We start from the raw sequence: 21,504 nt of genomic DNA on the forward strand, positions 1-21,504 counted from the left end.
TGAATGTTCCTTGTTCCTTTATTTTCTAATAAACTTCACATGCATTCATTCAACAAGTATTGATCAATTAGCTCTGCTATGGGTTAGACACTATTTTATGTGCAGGGCATGCAGGAATGAATAAAACAGATAAAAATTTCTTCCTTTATAGAGTATAAAATCTTTTATAATCAGAAAGAAGGCATATAAAGTTTCCATTAATTGCATTGAATTTTAGATTTTGAGCCTTTTGAATTAGTTTTAGCACCTTGTTTTGTGACATGTGGAAGGAAAGATTAAAGAATACTTGTGTGTAAGACAGAAAAAAGGATTGCAAGATATATTCCTGGGTTTTATGATGGTAAAATATTTTGTACTTGTCAAATTATTTCTAAAACCAGATGAAATCTAATGTGTAACAGTAACTTTAAATAAAACTGTACTTCCAGTGTGACAGTGAAAATGAAACAACACTTTAGGTAGTTTACTAAAGATTATCTGGTCATTTAAGGAAGTTTTTTTTTTTTTCCCTTTGGAAATCATTATATACTCTAATTGCTTACACACATTTTGGCATTTAACTTTGTAATTTTGTTTTTTTAATTATTGAAAGACCTGTCACATGGACAGAATAGTTACTAAATGTCTAATATGCCAAGCACATTTCTGGTTTTCATAAAAAGCCAGAATAATGAATGATTGCTTTTCTTTTAAGATAATTATCATGAGGGAAAATTGTAGTATATTAAAATGAGATTTAATGGAAAATTTGGCTTCATTTTTGTTTGCTCATGAACACAGATTTCCACAAATGTTGATGTAGCAGAAGTAAAAATATGTATTATTCCAATGTGAGTTGAAATAAAGAAAAGAGTGAGGCTGTAATTCAAATTGTAATTTGAATTTCTATCATCAGATGGCTGGACTCTAGCCAGTAGCTCATATTTCAACTTTGTTTTGTCATGTCTTTCACACATACCGTATCCCAGTATACCTAACAGATCTAAACTTCTAAGTTTTAGTTTTAGAACAGTTCAAAAATAATCACAAAGCCCTAAAATTAAGCAGTTTTTAAATGAGTGGAGTGCTGATGAATTTCAGTAACAAGCTGATTAAGAATAATTTTGTACTGAATACCAAAAGAATTTAGAGTAGCCATAGGTAAGTAAGAAGGACATTAAAAGAAAAAAAATATAGTGTATGACTGGAATACACCTCATCTCCCTTTCTGTGCAATCTTAGTATCATCAAAGTCTCAGGATATAGTGGATAAAGCAGTTGCTTCAAGCTCTGGGTCATGCTGCTTGTAGTAACCAGTTTTCCATAGCTAGCCAATGACTTGGAGAAGCAGCAGCATGGGGAGAGTTTTTAAAGTACTATATAGAAAAACGTAAGCTTTTGTCAGAGCAAAGCATACTTGAGCTTTTGTCAGAGCAAAGAGTATCTCTGTTTCCTTTCCACCATATCCCACTGGCTGACCTATTCATCTTGATCTGATTTTGTCTCATGGAAGACGAAAAGAATGTGAAAAGGGGAAACACAAATCATACTGTGATTTACTTGTCCTGGACTCCATATTCTCTCTAGGATAAGAGTCATGCCCTTAGTGATACTCTTACTAGAGCACTTTTAGTTTGAGACACATAATTTTACACTCGATTATATACAGTGGTTTTGGTTCAAGGTGGTGTTGTAGGAGGATCCTGAACTCACCTCCTCCCATAGACACAGCAAATCTACAACTCCTACACGTCAGGCAAATGAGAAAAAACCCACACCGAAACAGATAGAAGAGACTGAGACACAATTTCACCATAAACTCTACCCCTGTTACAGTAACCAGTGGTCAGGAGGGAACTCACAGACCTGAGCTTCTACCTGAGGAGCGGGAGGTTTGAACCTCAATCTGGCATGCCAGCTTTTGAGACCTACACCTGAGAGATGAGCCCCCAGAGCATCTAGGTTTGAAAGCCAAAGAGGCTTGAATCTACAAGACCCACAAGGCTATAGTGAACTGGGGAGCATTTCTTAGAGTGCTTATGCCTGGCTGCCCCACAGGGCCCAGTGCAAAGGCAGCTGAGTGAAAAGTGCCCAGTCTTTCTAGGAAAGAGACCTATTTGCTTATCTTAAAGCATTGGCCTGAGGGGCAGACATCTAATTTAACACATATCTAGGGGCCTACTGAAATATTCTCCAAAGACAGGCTGGTGGGCTCTGTAACAAACAGAGAAACCATTCTTAACTGGCTTCCACCACCAGGGCACAGCACAGAGACAGCAGACTGAAACACACTTCCAGTGTTTCTGTGAAAGAGGCCCATTTACTTGCCTTGAGCCTTTGGCCTAAGGGGCAGGCTTCTGGTTTAAAACACATCTGAATGCCTGCTGAAATACTCTCCAAAGACTGCAGAGGCCAGTGGGAACCATCTTTGCATGTCTTTCTGCCTTGCTTGAGGTCACTGGTATCTCCCAGAAGGGAATTTGTGTACATGTCTGGCATACTGACTTTTGCAGCTGGTGCCCAGGACACATCCCTTGATCACTTGGCTCTGGTGGCCACTGGGGCTTACGTTCTCAGGTCCCATAGGACTGTAACAAGTGGAGAAACAATTCTTAACTGGTTATCCCATTCCCAGGGCACAGTACAGATAACCAGCATGAAATATACCCCAGTTGTTCTATAAAAGAGGCTTATTAACTTATCTTTATAGCTGTGGCCTGAGGGGCAGGCTTCTAATTAAACACATATCTGTGGTCTGACTACAATCCTCTCCAGAGACTGGGGAGGCCAGCGAGCATCATTTTTGTGCCCTCCCTCTGCCCTGACCCAGGTTGCTGGTATCTATGAAAAAGGAGCTTGTGTACATGTCTGGCTCCCCAGCTTTTATGGCTGCCACCCAGAGGACACATCCCTTGATAGCTTGGCTCTGGTGACCAGTGGGGCTTGTGTTCATGGATTCGATAGGTGGTAGCAAACAAAGTAACAGTTCTTAACTGGCTATCACCCCAGGGCTCAGTGTAGAGGAATCAAACAAACACTCATCTCCCAGCCTTCTCCTGAAAGAAGTTTATTTGCATACTTTAAAAACTGCTGCCTGAGGGTCTGGCTTCCAGTCAGCCTGAATCTAGGTGCTGACTGAGATCCTCCCCTTTGGGACACTGATGGCTCTTGGCACTACTGGGAGCCTCTAAGAGTAAAGTAGGAGCCTCAACTACTGGGAGCCTCCAAGAAGAAAGTAGGCTACTTGGACAATCACAGAGGCTTGAGGGACAACCAAGAGCTAGGGCAGGGTTGAATGATAAGGTTCAGCTTCTCCACGAGGCCACTCCTTCAAGACTGGGAGAGGTGGCTGTTTTATCTAATGCATAGAAACCAACTCAGTTACAAAAAGTAAAGAAATAAGAGGAATATGTTCCAAACAAAAGAACAAGATAAAACCTCCAAAAAAGACCTTAATAAAATTGAGATAAGTGACTTACTTGATAAAGAGTTCAAAATAACAGTTATAAAAATGCTTAGCAAGCTCACGGGAACAATGCATGAATAAAGTGAGAATTTCAACAGAGAGATAGAAAATACATGAACGTACCAAATAGAAGCCACAGAATGGAAAAACAATAACTGAACTGAAGAATACAGTAGAGAGGTTCAATAGCAGACTAGATGAAGTGAAAGAAAGAATCAGTGAACTTGAGGACAGTGGAACTTATCCAGTCAGAGCAGCAAAGAGAAAAAAAGAATGAAAAAGAGTGAAGATAGCTTAAGGGACTTATGGGAAAACATCAACAGACCAACAGTCACATTATGGGGGTTCCAGAAGGAGAAAAGAGAAAGGGGCAGAAAACTTACTTGAAGAAATAATGTCTGAAAACTTCCCTAACCCGGGGAAGGAAACAGATGTCCAGATACAGGAGCCCAGGAAATTCTAAAAAAGATGAACCCAAAGAGACCCACACCAAGACACATAATTAAAGTGTTAAAAGTTAAAGACAAGGAGAGACTCCTTGCAAGCAAGAAGAGACAAACAACTTCTTACATACAAGGGAACCCCTATAAGACTATCAGCAGATTTTTCAGCAGAAACTTTGTAAGCCAGAGGGAGTGGCATGGTATGTTCAAAGTACTGAAAGAAAAAAATGCCAGCCAAGAATACTTTACCCAGCAAAGTTGCCCTTCAGAATTGAAGGAGAGAGAGTTTTCCAGACAAGCAAAAGCTAAAGGAATTTTTCATCACTAGACTGGCCTTATAAGAAATGTGAAAGGGACTTCTTTAAGCTGAAATGAAAGGGCACTATTAAGTAACAAGAAACATATGAAAGTATAAACAATGAATGTATTTTTGAAACATTTTTGTTCTAATGTTTTCACCCCAACAAGATAAGTTCCTTACATACAAGAACCTTGTCTTCTACTTTTATTTTTAAAAAATTGTTTATTAGAGTAAAATTACTTTACAATGTTGTGTTACTTTCTGCTGTACAATGAAGTGAATCACCTATATGTATACCTATATCCCCTCCCTCTTGGACCTCCCTCCAACCCCCCCTGCAATGCCACCTATCTAGCTTGTCACAGAGTGCCGAGCTGCACTCCCTGTGCTATACAGCAGGTTCCCACTAGCTGTCTGTTTTACACATGGTAGTGTATTTATGTCAAACCTAATCTCCCAATTCGTCCCACCCTCCCCTTCCCCGCCCCCCGTGTCTACATGTCCGTTCTGTATGTCTGCGTCTCTATTCCTGCCCTACAAATAGGTTCATCTATACCATTTTATTCCACATATACATGTTAATACACGATATTTGTTTTTCTCTTTCTGGCTTACTTCAGTCTGTATGACAGACTTTAGGCCCATCTACATCTCTACAGATGACCCAATTTTGTTCCTTTTTATGGCTGAGTAGTATTCCATTGTATATATGTACCATATCTTCTTTATCCACTCATCTATCGTTGGACATTTAGGTTGTTTCCGTGTCTTGGCTATTGTAAATAGAGCTGCAGTGAACATTGGGGTGCATGTATCCTTTATTTTAATTTCCTGTAGTGATGCTGAGTATAGAGCAGGTGTTGGTCAGCTACAGTGAACTTCCCTGTTTCTGCATGGCCCATGAGCAGAGAATATTTTTTACATTAAAAAAATAAATCACATGAGGAATATTTTGTGCTGCCTGAAAATTACGTGAAACTCAAATTTCAGTGTCCATAAAAAGAGTTTTATTGGAACACAAGCACACTCATTCATTATGTATTGTCCATGGCAGCTTTTGTACTATGATAGCAGAGTTGAGGAGTTCCAATAGAGACTATAAGTGGCCCACAAAGCCTAAAATATTTACTATCTGGCCTTTTACAGAAAAATATTTGCTGACTTCTTGTGGAATAATAAGAAACAAGGGTTTCATATAGTAAGAAATAAGGGTCTCTGCCCCTGGTTCCTGACACCACTGTCCTTAATTTGGTGTTTATCATTCTTATTTATTTATTTATTTATTTATTTGTATATTTGGCTGCATTGGGTCTTCGTTGCTCCATGCGGGCTTTCTCTAGTTGCAGTGAGTGGGGGCTACTTTTCATTGTGGTGCTCAGGCTTCTCTTGTTGCAGAGCATGGGCTCTAGGCACACGGGCTTCAGTAGTTGTGGCTTGTGGGCTCTAGAGCGCAGGCTCAGTAGTTGTGGCGCACGACTTAGTTGCTCCGCAGCATGTGGGATCTTCCCGGACCAGGGATCGAACCCGTGTCCCCTGCATTGGCAGGCAGATTATCAACAACTGCGCCACCAGGGAAGCCCCTAGAAAATTTTTAATTATACATGTGGCTTACATTTATTGCTCACATTATATTTCTGTTGGACAGTGTTGCTCTAATTAGTAAGCATATATTTCCCTTAGTTGATGTACCGACTTTTGCTCATGAGATATCTGACCCTAGACTAATTCTCATTCCTTTTTAAAGGACTAGGATGTTTTTTTTCTGGGAACTCTGAGGATTTTCTTGTTCTTGGTATTCTAAAATTTTACAAGCATACAACTGGATTACAAGTAGATTTTGTTCATTTTGCTTAAATAAGTTCTTTTAATTTGTGTCACTCTTCAGCTCTGAGAAATTTTCTGGTAATACTTTTTGGATTATTTCTTATCTATTTCTGAATGAGAAAAGGTCTTGTATGACATAAGGTCTTGTATTGAGTCTCTGTTTCTCTATAATTCTCTCTTCTGTTTTCTGTTTTCCATCCTGTTGTATTTTTGGCAGTGGTCCTGAGAGATAACCTTTTCCTAATCTTTTGACAGTATATTAAGAAATAGGGGGGGGATAGGCAATCATAGTTTTAATTGTCTACAACTCTTTCTTGTTTTCTGTTCTCTTATCATAGAAGCATGTTCTACCTTTATGACTGGTATCTTTTTGAGTATCTGTGAGGTTTCAAATTAGATTTGTTTTTAAAAATTTTCCTTTTTCTTGACTTATCTCTTTCTTTTTCAGTCAGTGGTTCATTTTGTTCAGGGCAGGCTTCTAGAAGGTGAAGCATATTTTAGATAAGGAGCATGTGTAACCAAATGTGTAGAAGCAGAAATGCAAAAAGCTTCCTTTGGGAGTAGTGATAATCCTATCATTGTAATACTCTGGGCATAATAAGGTAAGGGTCTGAATTGGCATGAATAAAGTGAGAACTGAAAGAAAAGAACTGAGTAATTATGCAAGAAAAGTAAGTGTAATTGGCAACTGATTTCTCCACTTTAAAAACTCCCACACCACCCTCTTATTGAACTCATTGTATCCATCCTTGTAATATTATTATATGTATATGTCTTTCTTACTAAATTGTGACTCTTCAAGGCAGAGATTGTATCTTACTCATTCAATTTTTTTTTTAGGTATTTATTGATCAAGCACTGTTCCAAGTACTGGGGTAAAGCAGTCAGCAAAGACAGAAAATCCCAGCCCTCAGGAGCACTTAATATACTTGCTTTTATCTTTCATAGTGCTTAGGATTTCACAATGCTAGGGATTCCCAAGGTTAAATTCATTATTTAACCCACCTTTATTTTTTATTTATTTATTTATTTATTTATTTAATTTATTATTTATCTGGCTTTGCCAGGTCTTAGTTGTAGCACACAGGATCTTCGTTGCGGCATGTGGGATCTTTACTTGCAGCATGCAGGATCTTTAGTTATGGAAGGTGGGATCTAGTTCCCTGACCAGGGATCAAACCCTTGCCCCCTGCATTGGGGGCATGGAGTCTTAGCCACTGGACCACCAGGGAAGTCCCTTAACCCACCTTTAAAAAGTAATACTAAGATGGTCTATTAATCTGTTTAGGTGTGTTGCAAAATGCCTTCTGATATTAAAGTCTTCTCTCTTTAACTTTATACAAAAAATTATTATGCATTCAGATTAAACTAATATTCCTCACCTTATTTAGAGGTAATATATATCATTTTGATGTAATGGAAAAGAGCATCACCTTGGAAAGAGTCCAGGGTTCTAGTTTGGCTCTACTGTTGAATAGGTTTGCACATGAACTTTTACCCTCCTTATCTCAGAGCTTCATATTCTCATATATAAAATAAAAGGTTGGTATCTTTTAGCACTGACACTTTGTGGGACAAAATTTTCATTTCTATGGACTTTGAATAATGTTGTGGCTAAACTGTCTAGTACATTTAATTGAATGATTGGAAACAAAACTGAGAGCTGTCATTTCATATGCTTCACCTGAGTTATAATCAGTGACTAAGTATTGTTTTTTTCTCTTTTACAGACTTGGGTCTGGATCAATATACAATAAAACGCTTTGATGGAAAGGTGAGTGAACTATGATACAACGTATATATCCTGTTGTTTACTAGGAAGATTTTAAAGTTCCTCTAGAATTATTTGTGAGAAATTTCTGAATACCTGTTTGTCTTATCAAAAAAGTTTGTTGCTTAGGTTGGGAGGCCTGTAAGTGCCTTCAAATGCTTCTACAGAAAAAAGTCAAGCAGAAGGCTCTTCTGTGTTTTTCCGTATAGGGTAATACTGATGGGTTACCCGCTGTATATATTAAGGGCTAATTCAGTGTATGTTGACATTTGAATTTTAATTCAATAGCCATTATAAAGGTTACTAAGCCCCCCAATATTACATTTACATTTCTTATAAAAACACCTATCTGATTTGACCTTCCTTAGACTTTGATTGTATATAGCAATAATCCTAACTAGAAAATTACAGAAGTCCTTACAGCCTTATAACAATTATGAAGAGCACCCCAAATTGCATATAAATTTGCATTATACTTACTTTCAATTCTTCATTTTATGCCTGAATAAGTCATATAATAAATCATTTAGTATAGAAAATAAAACTTTCAATTTTATTGTCTCAAAACAGTCAGTTAGGGCCTCCCTGGTGGCGCAGTGGTTAAGAGTCCGCCTGCCGATGCAGGGGATACGGGTTCGTGCCCCGGTCTGGGAGGATCCCATATGCCGCGGAGCGGCTGGGCCCGTGAGCCATGGCCGCTGGGCCTGCGCATCCGGAGCCTGTGCTCCGCAACGGGAGAGGCCACAACAGTGAGAGGCCCGCATACCGCAAAAAGAAAAAAAAAAAAAAAAAAAAAAAAACAGTCAGTTAAACATGTTTTCCCCTTTCAGGCTGAATTCTCCAAAAAGAAAAAGAAAATATTACACAGGGTCAGAAAGAAAAGTAAAAGGTCAGTTTTAAAGAGGAGGAAGAAAGTGCAGAAGGAAGAAGAACGAGTCAGGGATGGCTCTACAAAACTTAAGGAAATCAGAAGGAAAATCATGAAGTGGCTGGAAAAGGCAGGATTACAAACAAGGGTCTAGGTGGGTAGAAGTCAGGGTTAGTAGAAACTGATCTTTCAGGAATGTGTCAATCCTGCATCCTTATGTAAAACTACATGTACTGGTAAGGTGAAGATATAAGTGCTAAGGTCTTTTGCACAAGTAGAAGGAATGAGTGGCTGCCTTAAGAGCTGCGAGATCTCAGCCAAGGCTTCCAGCCTAAAAATTACCTTTTCTATTCAGGTGGCACTGTGCCTCCATCTGTGGGTATCCTCTTTTTAAAGTCACATATTCTAAAAGAAAACATGAACAAAAAGAAAGGGCATTTAGATGTTAAGAGACCCAGGTTTAGAGTCCTGACTCTGCTTTGGGGCCGACCAATCTTCTCTCTGATCCTTGGTGTCTCTGCTTTATGTATGATAAAATACCTTATCCATGTGAGGGGTTGCTGCAGACACTGATGTCAGGGTCTGATTTCAGAGTCTTTGGCAGGTTAGGTCCCTGTCTTATCTGTCTTTATGTCACTCAGAGTCCAGAGCATGCCTGGCACATAGAGGTAATCAATAAATGTTTGATGACTTGGAAAAAATCACATATTAGTTAGTTAATCACATATTTCTTGGAGGTATGACTCATTATGCCACTAATATCTTATTGCAAAATCAATTTTACAGATCACTTTTTTTTTTTTGGCTACTGAAGGAATCCAGAGTAGCATGAGAATTCAGTCCTCTCTCATAAACCTGAAAACATGTAAAGAAGTTGAGTATGTGTAAGTTGAACAGCAACTTTACATGTTAAAAGGGGAATTTCCATTCCTAGCTCCCAAATATAAAAGTCCTAACGGTAACTCATGTTTCATATGTGCTGTTTAATTTTTTCCTGTTTTGGCCAGTACCTGTCCACTTGATGCTAAAAATTTGCAACTTTTGGCATGACTGATGAGCTCCACGTTTGTTTCAATTGTATTAAATTTATGAGCTCTACATTTCTTATCATTTGTGCCATTTGCATTTTTTTTGATTTCCACTCATTTTTATAAAATAGCAAGAGTAAAATGCAGTAAAACATTAAAGTATTTGTGTACCCATCTTGCTATGGAAACAAAAATGGCAGTGCTTCTATGTTTGGAAGGCAATCTTAGCAGATTATAGTTGCAAGTGTTTATGCACTGAAGCATAAAATTCTGAAATCAGAGTAGGAAAGGCAAGATTTAAGGATATTAATGTATAATCTTTGAAAGTATGACCTACATGAAAGTCAGGCATATGAAAGTTGACTTCATCCAGGGGAATGGGTTCTGAAAGCAAATAGAGGAATGGGATACTTATATAAGGAGGTATAAAACTGAGCCAGTGACCCTGAGCCAGATAGCTTGTTCCCCTAGCAGAGTGCACAGATTTCCCTTTCATCCATGTTGTAATATGCATGTTTAATTCCTTTGCCAGGTTCTTCATTTAAGTCCTGTATTAATTTCTATCGAATATATTATTAAGGTTTTATTTTGGAGTGAAGGTTATGTTTCCTAAATAGGATTCTTAAACTTAGTTCACCTCTAGTTTATATCTTTATGAATTGTCTTTTATTTCATTTGAAGTCGAAGAAAGTAGTTTCTATACTGTTTTTAAATCTTATATAATGAAGAGTGCAAATTTCATTCAGTGTTTAATCAGTTTAGTAGTTTTTCCAGGGATTTTTGCCATGCATCAAGTTCTTCACTTGATAATTATAAGAATCAATGCTTATTCAACTGTCGATCTTAATTATTTTCCTTTGGATCTTCGTGACTCGTTTTCCCAGTCAGAAAATCTCAATTCTTGAGTAGCAGTTTCCAGAGTATATAACTCCTAAGATAATATCCTGTTGAAAAAACAGATGTACATGGTAATTATAGTAAATTTCATGCATGATGATTAGAAATTAGTAGAAAGTTAACACCCTTGAGGAATTTCCTTTCAAACTTACTTTGATTTTTTCAATGGATAATTTTCTTTCTCTCTCGCTCTTTTTTTTAAACTTGGAAGATGAACTAGTTATAAATTGCTTAGAGAAATATTTATTCTCATCCTCTTATTCCCCCTTTTTTTTTTTTTTTTTTTTTTTTTTTGCGGAACGCGGGCCTCTCACTGTTGTGGCCTCTCTCATTGCAGAGCACAGGCTCCAGACGCGCAGGCTCAGCGGCCATGACTCACAGGCCCAGCTGCTCCGCAGCATGTGGGATCTTCCCAGACCGGGTCACAAACCCGCGTCCCCTGCATCAGCAGGCGGACTCTCAACCACTGCGCCACCAGGGAAGCCCTCCCCCATTGTTTTAACATTCGGCACACCACTTAATTAAGTCCATCATTTGACCAGTAAGAAACACTAGCTTATTTTATTACCTTCTAGTTGAATTGCACTTTAGTGCTTTTGTCATTGAAAGCAAGAACAAATGTAGAAGTAGTATCATCTTCCTGGGGTGTTTTCTCATTTGTACTTGAATTTCATACAAACTCCAGATACAAAGTAGAAAAGAATGGCCCAACTGATACTGACAAATAATTGAACAGTTATTTCTTACTTTGATACTTGTGGTCTTTTCTCCTATTCTTTTTGACTAGAAAATTCTCAAGAAGTAAATGAAACATTCCTGTTTCAACTGCTAGTCTGTGAAACTGAATTTGATTAAGCAGCTGTTGAATTTTGGGGAAGATCTTTTTCCAGAGCTTATCACTGCCTTATGTTAATGTATGCTTCTCCCTTACTCTAAGGATGCTTAGCAATTTCCTTTGTAGAAAAGTCTTGCAGTACCTTGTTATTGGCACTTGCATCATTTATGCATTTCACTATCTACCATCTACTAACACAGGCGTATTTCCATATAAAGAAGCTATAGTCAGTGACCTTTGGTTTTAAGAATATATTTTGTAGGTAAGTGATATTTGTAAAAATATTCAGACTAGGTTTAAAAGTTTAAAAACTTCAAAGCTTGAAAGAGTTCAGATTTTCTATTAGAGGATATTTGAAAATTATTATAAATAGAGTGTTAGCACTAGTATATAGATGGTAATACAAAATATGGTCTGGCTTTTGTTTTAGGGTAATATATCACAGATTTTTTAAAAAATGCACTCTCTCCTTACATTGTCCATGCATTCTCCTTATGATTTGTTAATGCAGTTATTTCATGAATTTTGGATTATTTCTTTAATGAAAACTATATTTTTTTCCTGAGTTTAATTTTTTATCATCCAATAATTGGTCTGTAAAACAAAGCACCATTTCCAAGTGGAGCCTGTATTTTACATAATTGTCAAATATTTGTTCATTTAATCAGTTAATTGCTGTCCTGTATTGGTGTGGTTTATCTCAAGTGTTTTATACCCTTCATTATCCTGTTTCTCTTACTTCTCCTTTTTTTCCTCAGCATACCAAATATAGAAATTATGGTTTGTATTTTCTGTTCCTATCGCCTATAATAGACAACTTTCTCCATCTCAAACCCTACCTTATTTTTTTTTAAGTTACAGTAGAAAACTGCATGGTCTGGGTAAAATTGTTTCTAAGCAAAGAATACCAGTATTCCAGAGCTTTGATGTAGTCCTCTTCTTTCTTCTAAAAACTTTAAAGTTCATACTCTTCTTTTAAGTAACAGTGAATCGCCCATTGAAACTAATTGTCCATCACTATCATTCCACCATGTATTTCTTATTTTGGAAAATAGATTTTTTATTCTTTCCTTTCTATGAAGTTGCCTGTTTCCCTAACCTCTCTCTGAACATTTCAGAAGTCCTGCCTCTGGAATGAATTTTTTCATTATTTGTAATTACAGTCCTTTTAGAATCTCTCCTAATTTGGAAGAAAGAATTAACATGTGTTTTATTCCCATCTCCTTTATGATACTTACAAGAATGTTTGTTTACATGGAACAGGAAAACAACTTAAATCAAATTAAGATGAAATGTTGTCCACATTGAGGTGAAAGAGATAAAAGTATGGTCAAAATCTAGAAAAGGAAATACCAATTACAGTGTTTATAATAGAAAAGATATGCAGAAAAAAAGATGGAGCTGTAGTTAAAAAGCAAAGCTTTAATATAACAAAATGCTTTTAATTGCTTGCTAGGTAAAAGTTCTTTTAAAAATATTGGTAAATGAAGTTTAAAATTCCATTCCCTTTAAGGGAAAGTCATGGTTCCCCAAGGGGAGTGTGGACACATTTTTTTTTTCCTGTAATGTAATACTCTTAATGGTTTATTTGAGTTGTGATTATTAACTTCATATCACAGATAAAATATGAGTCTGGAATAAGGTCTAGTATTACTATTACTCCTTGACATGTATAGTAAGTTATGTGAGGGATTTCCTGTCTTCTAAGAGTAAATTGTATTGAAGATCAAACAAATGTAAATTGGGGGGGTGTTGCTGAAATTCTTATAGGATAGAGTTTGGTGAATCTTCACATTTATTTGAATTGCTTTAATTTTGCTCAAATTTTTATAGCAGGATTGATGTTCTTATGAATTCTGCATTGTTAATTGGGCACATCTCTCTCGCTCTCTCTTTCTTTTGGTTTCCAGAGACTTGAAACCAGTCAGTTCTAAATTCTTGGTGAATTGATGTATTTATTCAGGTCTTTCTATTGATAAATGTGAATATATAGGCAGAATTTTATTATTTTTGCTCCATGTCTTTTTGATCCATGTTTCCATTTGCCCTAAAAATTGTAACAGATTCTAAGAGGATAAAGTATTTCAATTCTTCGAATGCTGAAGTTCTCCACAAATATTTTCATAATTATATATTATTTTAGGGGTGATAATTGAGCCCTTTTTAAAAACCACATTAACATATCCACTCATGGTTGTCAGTGGTTTATTTTTCCAGTTGGAAGTAAAATCTAAATGAAAAATGCTTGACTCTATTTGTCTCTTGAGGGAACTATTACTACTACTAATCATAATAATATGAAAAAGAAGAATAGTTGAAGTTTTTTGGGTGTTTATTATATGCCAAACACTGTTCTAAGTGTTTATACATAATTACTCTAATCCACACAGCCACTCCTTTAGATAGCTTACTGTTTTCATTATTTTACAAATAAGATACTAAAGTACATAAAAGTTAAGTAACTTTTTTTTTTTTTTGACCTAAGATCATACAGGTAGTAAGTGGTGGAGCCCAGATTCCAAATTGGTAGTCTGGCTCTAGAGTTCACCATCTTAAGGACTATGCTATACCACCTTTCATATATCTAAGCTACTTGTCTGTATGATCTATTTATAAATAGAAATTTCTCATCAAATATTTCTTTTATTTTACTAACTTAATGCTATTTGTGCGAGAAAGAACTTGCTATTTCACGTTGTTTTTGGTAAGAGTATTGAAGTTAATTTTTTCTGCTTTGATGAAGTACAGCTAGAAGCCAGTATTAACCTGAGAAACCACATAGTATTTCATTTTAAAGGAAGAAAACAAGAGATATACAAATTTTAATACCTGAATTTAGAAATTAGAATTTCAACTTCACTGTTATTTGCACCATTGTTTTCTCATATGCCATGAACACCACTTGCATTTTGAAAATGCTGTTGTTTTTCCTTTTTTTTTTAATCGAAGGCATCACTCTTAAGGTGAAAACTGTCATCTGTATTTCGAAAACTGGATCCTGGCTCATTGTAGTCAAGATAGCAGAGAAAATAGTATTTCTGTTACAAACTAAACTATTTACCCTTTCAAATACTGATTGGTTGTGTGTTAAATGTAGAATAATTTGAATAGAGCTACTCATTATAGTCTTTAGACAAGCAAAAGTTTAAAATGTAATTACATTACCAAAATGAAATCAAGTACAGATTCAGCATTTCAGAAAATCCTTTGATACCTGTTGTAATTTTCTGTTCTATTTTTAGTCTCAGATTTTTTTGTCTTCCTTCTTTCCCATCCAAAGTTCTTTAAATTATTTTAAAACCATTTTCTCATTTTTCTCTCTTCTTACAAATTAGCAATTTTAGTTCTCTTTAACACACTGCAGTCCTCAGAAAATCTGGTTTTGGTGTCTGAAATATTTTACAAGGGATTTCCAATTTGAGCATCTAAGTATTTGACAAGCTACATGTAAACAATTAGTAGATGTAAATATTCTGAATCGAATATGAAAAATACAGAATTATGGATTGCTGTACTTGTTAGTGTGTAATAGCGCAGGATGAGAGAATGTGGTTTTGGATATAGACAATCCTGTATTCAGATATGGACTCTGCCACATACTTGATGGATAACCTTGGGCAAGAAACCACTTAACGTCTGAGTGTCAATTATCTTCTGTAACTATAAAATCAGGACAATAGGCAAAGTATCTGGCTCCACAAATTATAGCTATTTTGCATAACTTTAAGCCCTTTACTCAATTTATGAAAGGAGTTAGCTGCTATCATGTATGTTATCTTCTTTCTCGGTTTGTATGAAATGCTACAGAAAAGCATGTGCTCTTCATAATTGCTCTTTCCGTTGTTCTTTCCTTCCCAGTTAAATCAGCTATAAAAATCTCTGTGTGCTATCTCTGTAATGAGCAATTGGCCGGGATTAAATGGCTAGTCTATGAACTGAAGAGAGACCTCTGGTTTGATTTCTCATATCTGAGCTGTTCTGTGTTCACAGGGATTCATCTCACCACAGTACTGTAAAATCCTTTGGGTCTCTGTCACATCAGTCCTAGCCTTAGGCTTGTAAATTGTTGGTAGCATATATTTTTCAGTCAAGAACTTTTATCATGCTACTAAGGTTGGTTTGAGAAGTATGATAAGTTCAGGTCAAATTTTATTTCACAGCCAGTGAAGTTTATTTGTTGAAAAAAAATCTTTAAAACCATTTGATATATGAAGGTACTTTGGAGTGGTACCCAGCTGAATTAGCTAACTTAAACTGCTTCAACAGTGCCAGCCTTCATGATGGCTGGCTTTTTGTTACTAACATGAATAGTACTTTATTTAGTGCAACATAATTTTGCAAGAGACCTGTTTCTAAGTAGTCATTCTGAACTCTTCCTTAGAGTAGTTATTAATCCTCTGAACTCATCTGAGTTTGGTTGCCTATATGTTAAATATAGGTGGTAAAGCAATGAATTTGCCGTGAAGTTAAAAAATAGTATATCATGAAATGATAGTGAGATACCCTTAAAGGAAACCTTATTTAACGAAATAGTTTCACTACCCATGGAAAAAAGTTAAGTCTTTGCTTTCCATTTTCTTTAAGAAATAGGTAATTATTCATGTGTTTTCTTTTTATAGTAATGTGAAGTTTTTCTGTAATTGTATGTTTTATTTCGGCGAGGTTAGGAATTGAGTTATTTGGGTTTTTGTTTTGTTTTGTCTTACTGTACCTAGCAGATAATATATAAAATATTTTTATGTATTCCTCATTTCCTGTTTCGGGTATTCAGTGATTTTATTCCAAATCACATTTGGTCCTGTATATGTTATAATAGTTTGTGATATAAATATATTTGATTTGGGAGTTTTTGTTCATATAATCAAACAATGTTATTTTTTTTTTCTTTTTCTCATCTTCTGATCAGGATTTCTGGCAGGTACTGACTCAGCAGCATGTGCCTTAAATTAATTAATGTTTCAAAACCCATAGTAACGCTTCAGGGACAAAGGTTCAGTGCATGTTCATGTCCTTTCCCTGCTCCCTTCAGAATGATTCAGTTCCTGTCACTTTAAATTAACAAATCTTTAATATGACAATTCAAACACTGCACAAGTCCTTGAGAATATAGTACCTAGCATAATTTAAAAGGAAGTTTTAACATTATGTGTCACACCAAAGGTCAAGAAACTGTTTTAATCATTGTATAATGGATACTCAGTTACTTGGGTCATTTAAATAGTCTTAGTAGGGATGCCATGTTCCTAGTTGAACTGTTGCAGGGATGGTGAGACAACAGTAACTTCAAGTGAGAAATTAGTAGTTTTTTTTTCTTTTGAAATTTCTTAAATAATAAATACAGATAAGCAGTTGCTTAGTTATACTTTGCTCAATAAAATGACTTAAGGGGAAACAGATGGAACATTTAGAAAGACTTCATTATTTTGCTTTTTTGAGCTAATCAACAAGTTTAAATGGAAAAGCAGCAAATACATGGAGAAAATCATAAAAAAGAATGTATAGATTGTAGGCTGACAAAGGAGAATTTCAAGGACACGCCTAAGAAGTACTTTTCAAATTGATCTTTGAAGGCTTAGACTTCTTAATTATAGTTTATAAACTATTAAAATGTATTCAAAATATATTCATTAAAAACATTACTCTTGCATTTCTTAATAAAAATATAAACTAAGCTTAATTAGAACATCCTTTGGTTTAAAATAATTATTTAATTAATGAAGGTCACAAGGTACTGTTTATTTTTATACAACATTTTTCCTGTGCTTCCTTGTTCTTAAAATGGTATATATTTTTAGTAGTCTCCTTACGAAACCCCCAAACCAATCATCCTGTTATTGGTGCAGTAGATTATTTTACCACCTTTGCCTTTAATTGCATTCTGAAACAAACCAACAAATATTTAAATTACTGTATCAGAGTAATTTATTGATAATCCCATTATCAATGTTTCTGATTCTGGAGATTTTGTTTTAGAATAGCTGTGGCACAACCATCATGCAGAGTGCTAAGGAGTGTAAATCAAATGAGGTGTTAACACCTGTGATTGAGGACAGCCACTTCCAGTTCTCTGTTTATGGTAGGACAGTTTGTAGGAGGCAGCTAAAAATTCTTCCTCTCCTTTGATAATTGTGTGGTTTAAGGCTTAGAGATTTAAAATGACTTGTCTCACTTAGGTGTCCTTACTTGGCAATGAGGAGAAGAGAAAAGAGGTAGGAATTGGTAAGGACTTGAAAGTCTCCAGAAGCTGCAGCATTGAGTAGTCAACCTCTGTAGTTGACAAAGAGCATCAGTCTTCTTTAAACTTTGACTATTGAGGGTAGTATCCTTTGTTGATCAAGGATTCAGAATCAAGTTTTATTGTATTCTTAAGGATATCTTATTAATAAGCTTTTTATATTATATATAAAATATATTTATATTTTATATTAAAAATAATAAACTTTTTCTTAGAATAGGTAGTGGAGGAATTGTTTATATTGGGTTCTATAAATATCACTCATTTTGGTGACACTAGTATAAATTGTTTAAGCTTCCAAAGGTCAATGAGCAGTTACTTTATACAAGAGGACTTTCTTGCTTGCTTCCTTACAGGGATTTGTCCTTTGCATGCTAAGTTCCTATTGCCTGTGGAAAGGCTGGAATCATTTCGTTTTTCTGGTAGCATAGTATGAGTGCTGTTCTTCAGATGCAGCTTATGAATGGTGTCAGTACTTATTATATTGCTGTGAGGAGTATCCATAATGTCTCTTTCCAGTCTCTGAGTTCCACCACTACTAAAGTCTGTTGATTTAACCCATGTACTTGAGTTTTCATCTTGAACAAAGAAACAATAATATAATCATTAAGTGCTCCCAAGGAGGGTATAGTTTACTTGGTTGTCCCAAATATTAAGACTTCTATTAAGATGTCTTTAAATACATTTTTATTTTAGATTCTGTTGTGTTTGAATTTGGGATCATCTGTGAACCCATTTGTTTTATCATTGTTGATTTGAAAGCATAAACATGACTAAGCATTACATTTCCAACACCTTTATGTTTAACTTTTCCATCATGAAACAAGATTTGAAATTCACTGTGATATGAGAATTCGTTCCAAACTAACTTCCGTTTTAAAATTATTTTAGCACAAACACTCTAGCATGTTTCAAAGTTACACAAATAGATTTCTATGAAAACCACTCAAAACATTTTATTTCTTCTGTTCTGGTAAAAATGGGTTCTCAACTGATATGTATTGATGACCTTTGGTTGCAGAGAAAGTGTGAGGATAGTTCTTGGTTTGCATATTTGGCTTTGCCATGGTGCATTTTTTAGAAGTTCTATATATAAATAAAAAGCTTCTCCAATTATAGATCAATGTAACATCTATTAATTAAGAAGATTATAGAGAATCATTACATTCTTTTAATGATACTCATTTTGAAAATGATTAAAATATACATTTGAACAAATCAGGGCATAAAAATATGATGTGCACCTACATCATTAACTAGATTTTCATCTTCAACTTCAAGATAAATGAGCTAATACAAGCTAAGCCTCAAGATTAATATTTTACAATAATAAACTATGTTTTGCTCCAAAAATATTCAATCTGCATTAAATTTTAGAAATTGCAAACAGTATAGACCCCTGATGTATTTCTGTGCGTTTGATACAGTACAACATATAATAGTTCATGCATGGGTTCTGGAGTCAGACCATGACCTGTCCTGCCACTTTATAGCACTGTCACCTTGGGGTTCTTATTTAACTTCTCTAACCCTCAGTTTTCTCATTTGTTAAATGCAGACAGTAGTATCACCTATCTCATAGAATTGCAGTGAGAACTTAAAGAGATAATGCAAGTGTTTAGCACAGTGCCTGGCATAGAACATGCAAGCTATAATTTTTAAATTCTTGATATGTCTTTAATGATTGGTGGTATTCAAGGAATACCTAAAAATGTTTGATTTCAAAATGATTGAAAAATTCTTCATCTAAAGGATTTCCTGGGAGATGATAGTTACTAGAACAGTGTAAATCAAGGGTGGGAACAGTGATCCTCAGAGTGAAACTCTTTTATTTTTGTTCTTATGGTACATTTTTTCTTGTAATAATTTTTTCCAAATGGGAGAAGATGAAATACTATACTGACTTATTTTTCAAAATTTGTATGTGAGGTTGTTTTTCCATGAAGTGATAGGGAAGCCTTTTTTAACCCACGTGACTGAAACCAAGACTGCTGCTGAGCTCAGGACAGTTCTTCTCAGCACTGATTGACTTGAGTGGCCAACATTCAAAATTAAATTCTTAGATTTGGGTAACAGATAATCAATAATGACAAAATATAGATTCTCCCACCCAGAGCTGCCTTGAAGCAAGTTTGCAGGCATAATGTGGTAGAAACTAATAGAGTTGATGATTTTCCCCATCTAGGGTTTTGAGAACACCTCATCAGATACTGAGGACTGAAATAAATCATTTCAATAAAGTTATATCATTTCTTTGAAGTTAATGCTATTCCAGTAGACTTTTGAATTTTTATCATTGCTTTAATCAAATCTTCTGCCACTGTTTTTTTTAAGCATCTTCATTTGTATCCATATTCTCTTTAGCCATCTAGTTAATGAAATAGGAAAACATTTGCATTCTAGGTGTTTGGAGTTGTTCTCAGAGCTAAAGTGGTTAGAATGGGGACTGAAAAGAGAATGGCTTTCTGGCAGAGTGAAATTTCCAGGATCTTAAGCACTCACCTTCCACAGTTTGTTGCACAGTAATTTGTGTTTGTTACCTCAAATGCAATAATACCTTTAAAAAGTTTGGAAACTCTGAATTAGAAGTAGAAATCATAAAGTACTGTAAATTAGAAACATCTCAGTTTTATCTGACATATCCCCAAATTCTATCTTCTGCAAGTTCAGGTATGGGATGGGGGAAGAAAAATAACACATATTTTAACTGTGCAACATTTTCTGTTTGATTGAGAATAGTGTGATTGTTTAAGATTGATATCTTACACAGGGCTTTGGCATCTATCTCTACACCAACTAAATAATGAAGAGGGAGCATTAATTGCATGGGGAAATTGCTGAATTTTCTCTTTCTTTCTAACACCTGTTCTCCCTGCCCTCACCCCAACCTTAGGTAGAACTACTATTTATCATTTGGAAATTGTATGCTGAAATTGCATCTTTTGGGAGAAGCATATTATTATCAATAATTTGTTTTTGAAATACAACACAAGTACTTCTTGAGGGATTTAGATAGGCTTCTAAATGTATTTCAGCGATATAGAGAAATGTTAATATTAAAACAGTCCGATTATTTCAGTTTCATAAAGGATGACATCTTAATTTAAATAGTAAAGCTGCGTTCTTTATCAGATTTTCTATGTACCAGAGATGTTTTGAGGTTCTAGATGATGTGTTAGCATCTATTTTGCTGGCATAGTCCATCAACTTCTACTCGATAGAAAAAAGTTTACTTCAAACTATAGAACTTGAAAAGTGGATCTTAACTAGAATAAATAATGAGGTTAAACTCCTAGATATGATTTTTCTCTTTGGCTTTATCCAGTCGAGTCCTAGAAGGCAAAATTATTGGCCCTATTTTGTTCAATCCTATTATAACAGGATTCAGTGTTTGAGCACTGTGAGTATTAACAAGTTGGAATCATGTCTGGAATTCCCAGTCCCAGGGCTCCTGATGGTACCTGCAACTTTAGCCAGATGCTTTATAAGTTTTTGTGATTGGTCAGAAACCAGAGTGTGAATGCTTCAGCACAAAGCCATCCTGGTAAAACAATTGAGGTTTTAGACTAACTGAGAAGTGTAGTAGTTACACATGTAATTGCTGATTTGCTGTAAGTTTACTCTTAAGTCTTTCTGCTTATCTAAAAAATTAAAAGATTCAGGATATGGTGCAGTTGAGATCAATACCAGGATTCTTATGAGGTTATTAATTTATTTGCCTGTACTTAAGGTCAGTAATTTGAACGTTTTAGTGATGTTGAGTCTGTAGCCATGTTTTAAGTTTTAAAACATATAATATCTAAGACTAGGTCACGTAAATGATAGTAAAACAGTTATATTTCATTTTAAATCAGTGA

At 35.3% G+C, this 21,504-nt stretch overlaps 1 protein-coding gene across 2 annotated transcripts in view; it reads left to right on the top strand.

Annotated features, from left to right (window-relative positions):
• The window catches only part of MICU1 (mitochondrial calcium uptake 1), a 212,693-nt gene that overhangs the window by 65,881 nt on the left and 125,308 nt on the right, over positions 1 to 21,504 (top strand). For both annotated transcript variants that reach the window (XM_060092032.1, XM_060092026.1), the window contains exon 5: positions 7,744 to 7,787. In XM_060092032.1, the coding sequence (XP_059948015.1) occupies positions 7,744 to 7,787 (44 nt within the window). The remainder of the gene's footprint in view (positions 1 to 7,743; positions 7,788 to 21,504) is intronic.

This window comes from Mesoplodon densirostris, chromosome 1, assembly GCF_025265405.1.
Source record: "Mesoplodon densirostris isolate mMesDen1 chromosome 1, mMesDen1 primary haplotype, whole genome shotgun sequence".
NCBI classification, from domain to species: domain Eukaryota; kingdom Metazoa; phylum Chordata; class Mammalia; order Artiodactyla; family Ziphiidae; genus Mesoplodon; species Mesoplodon densirostris.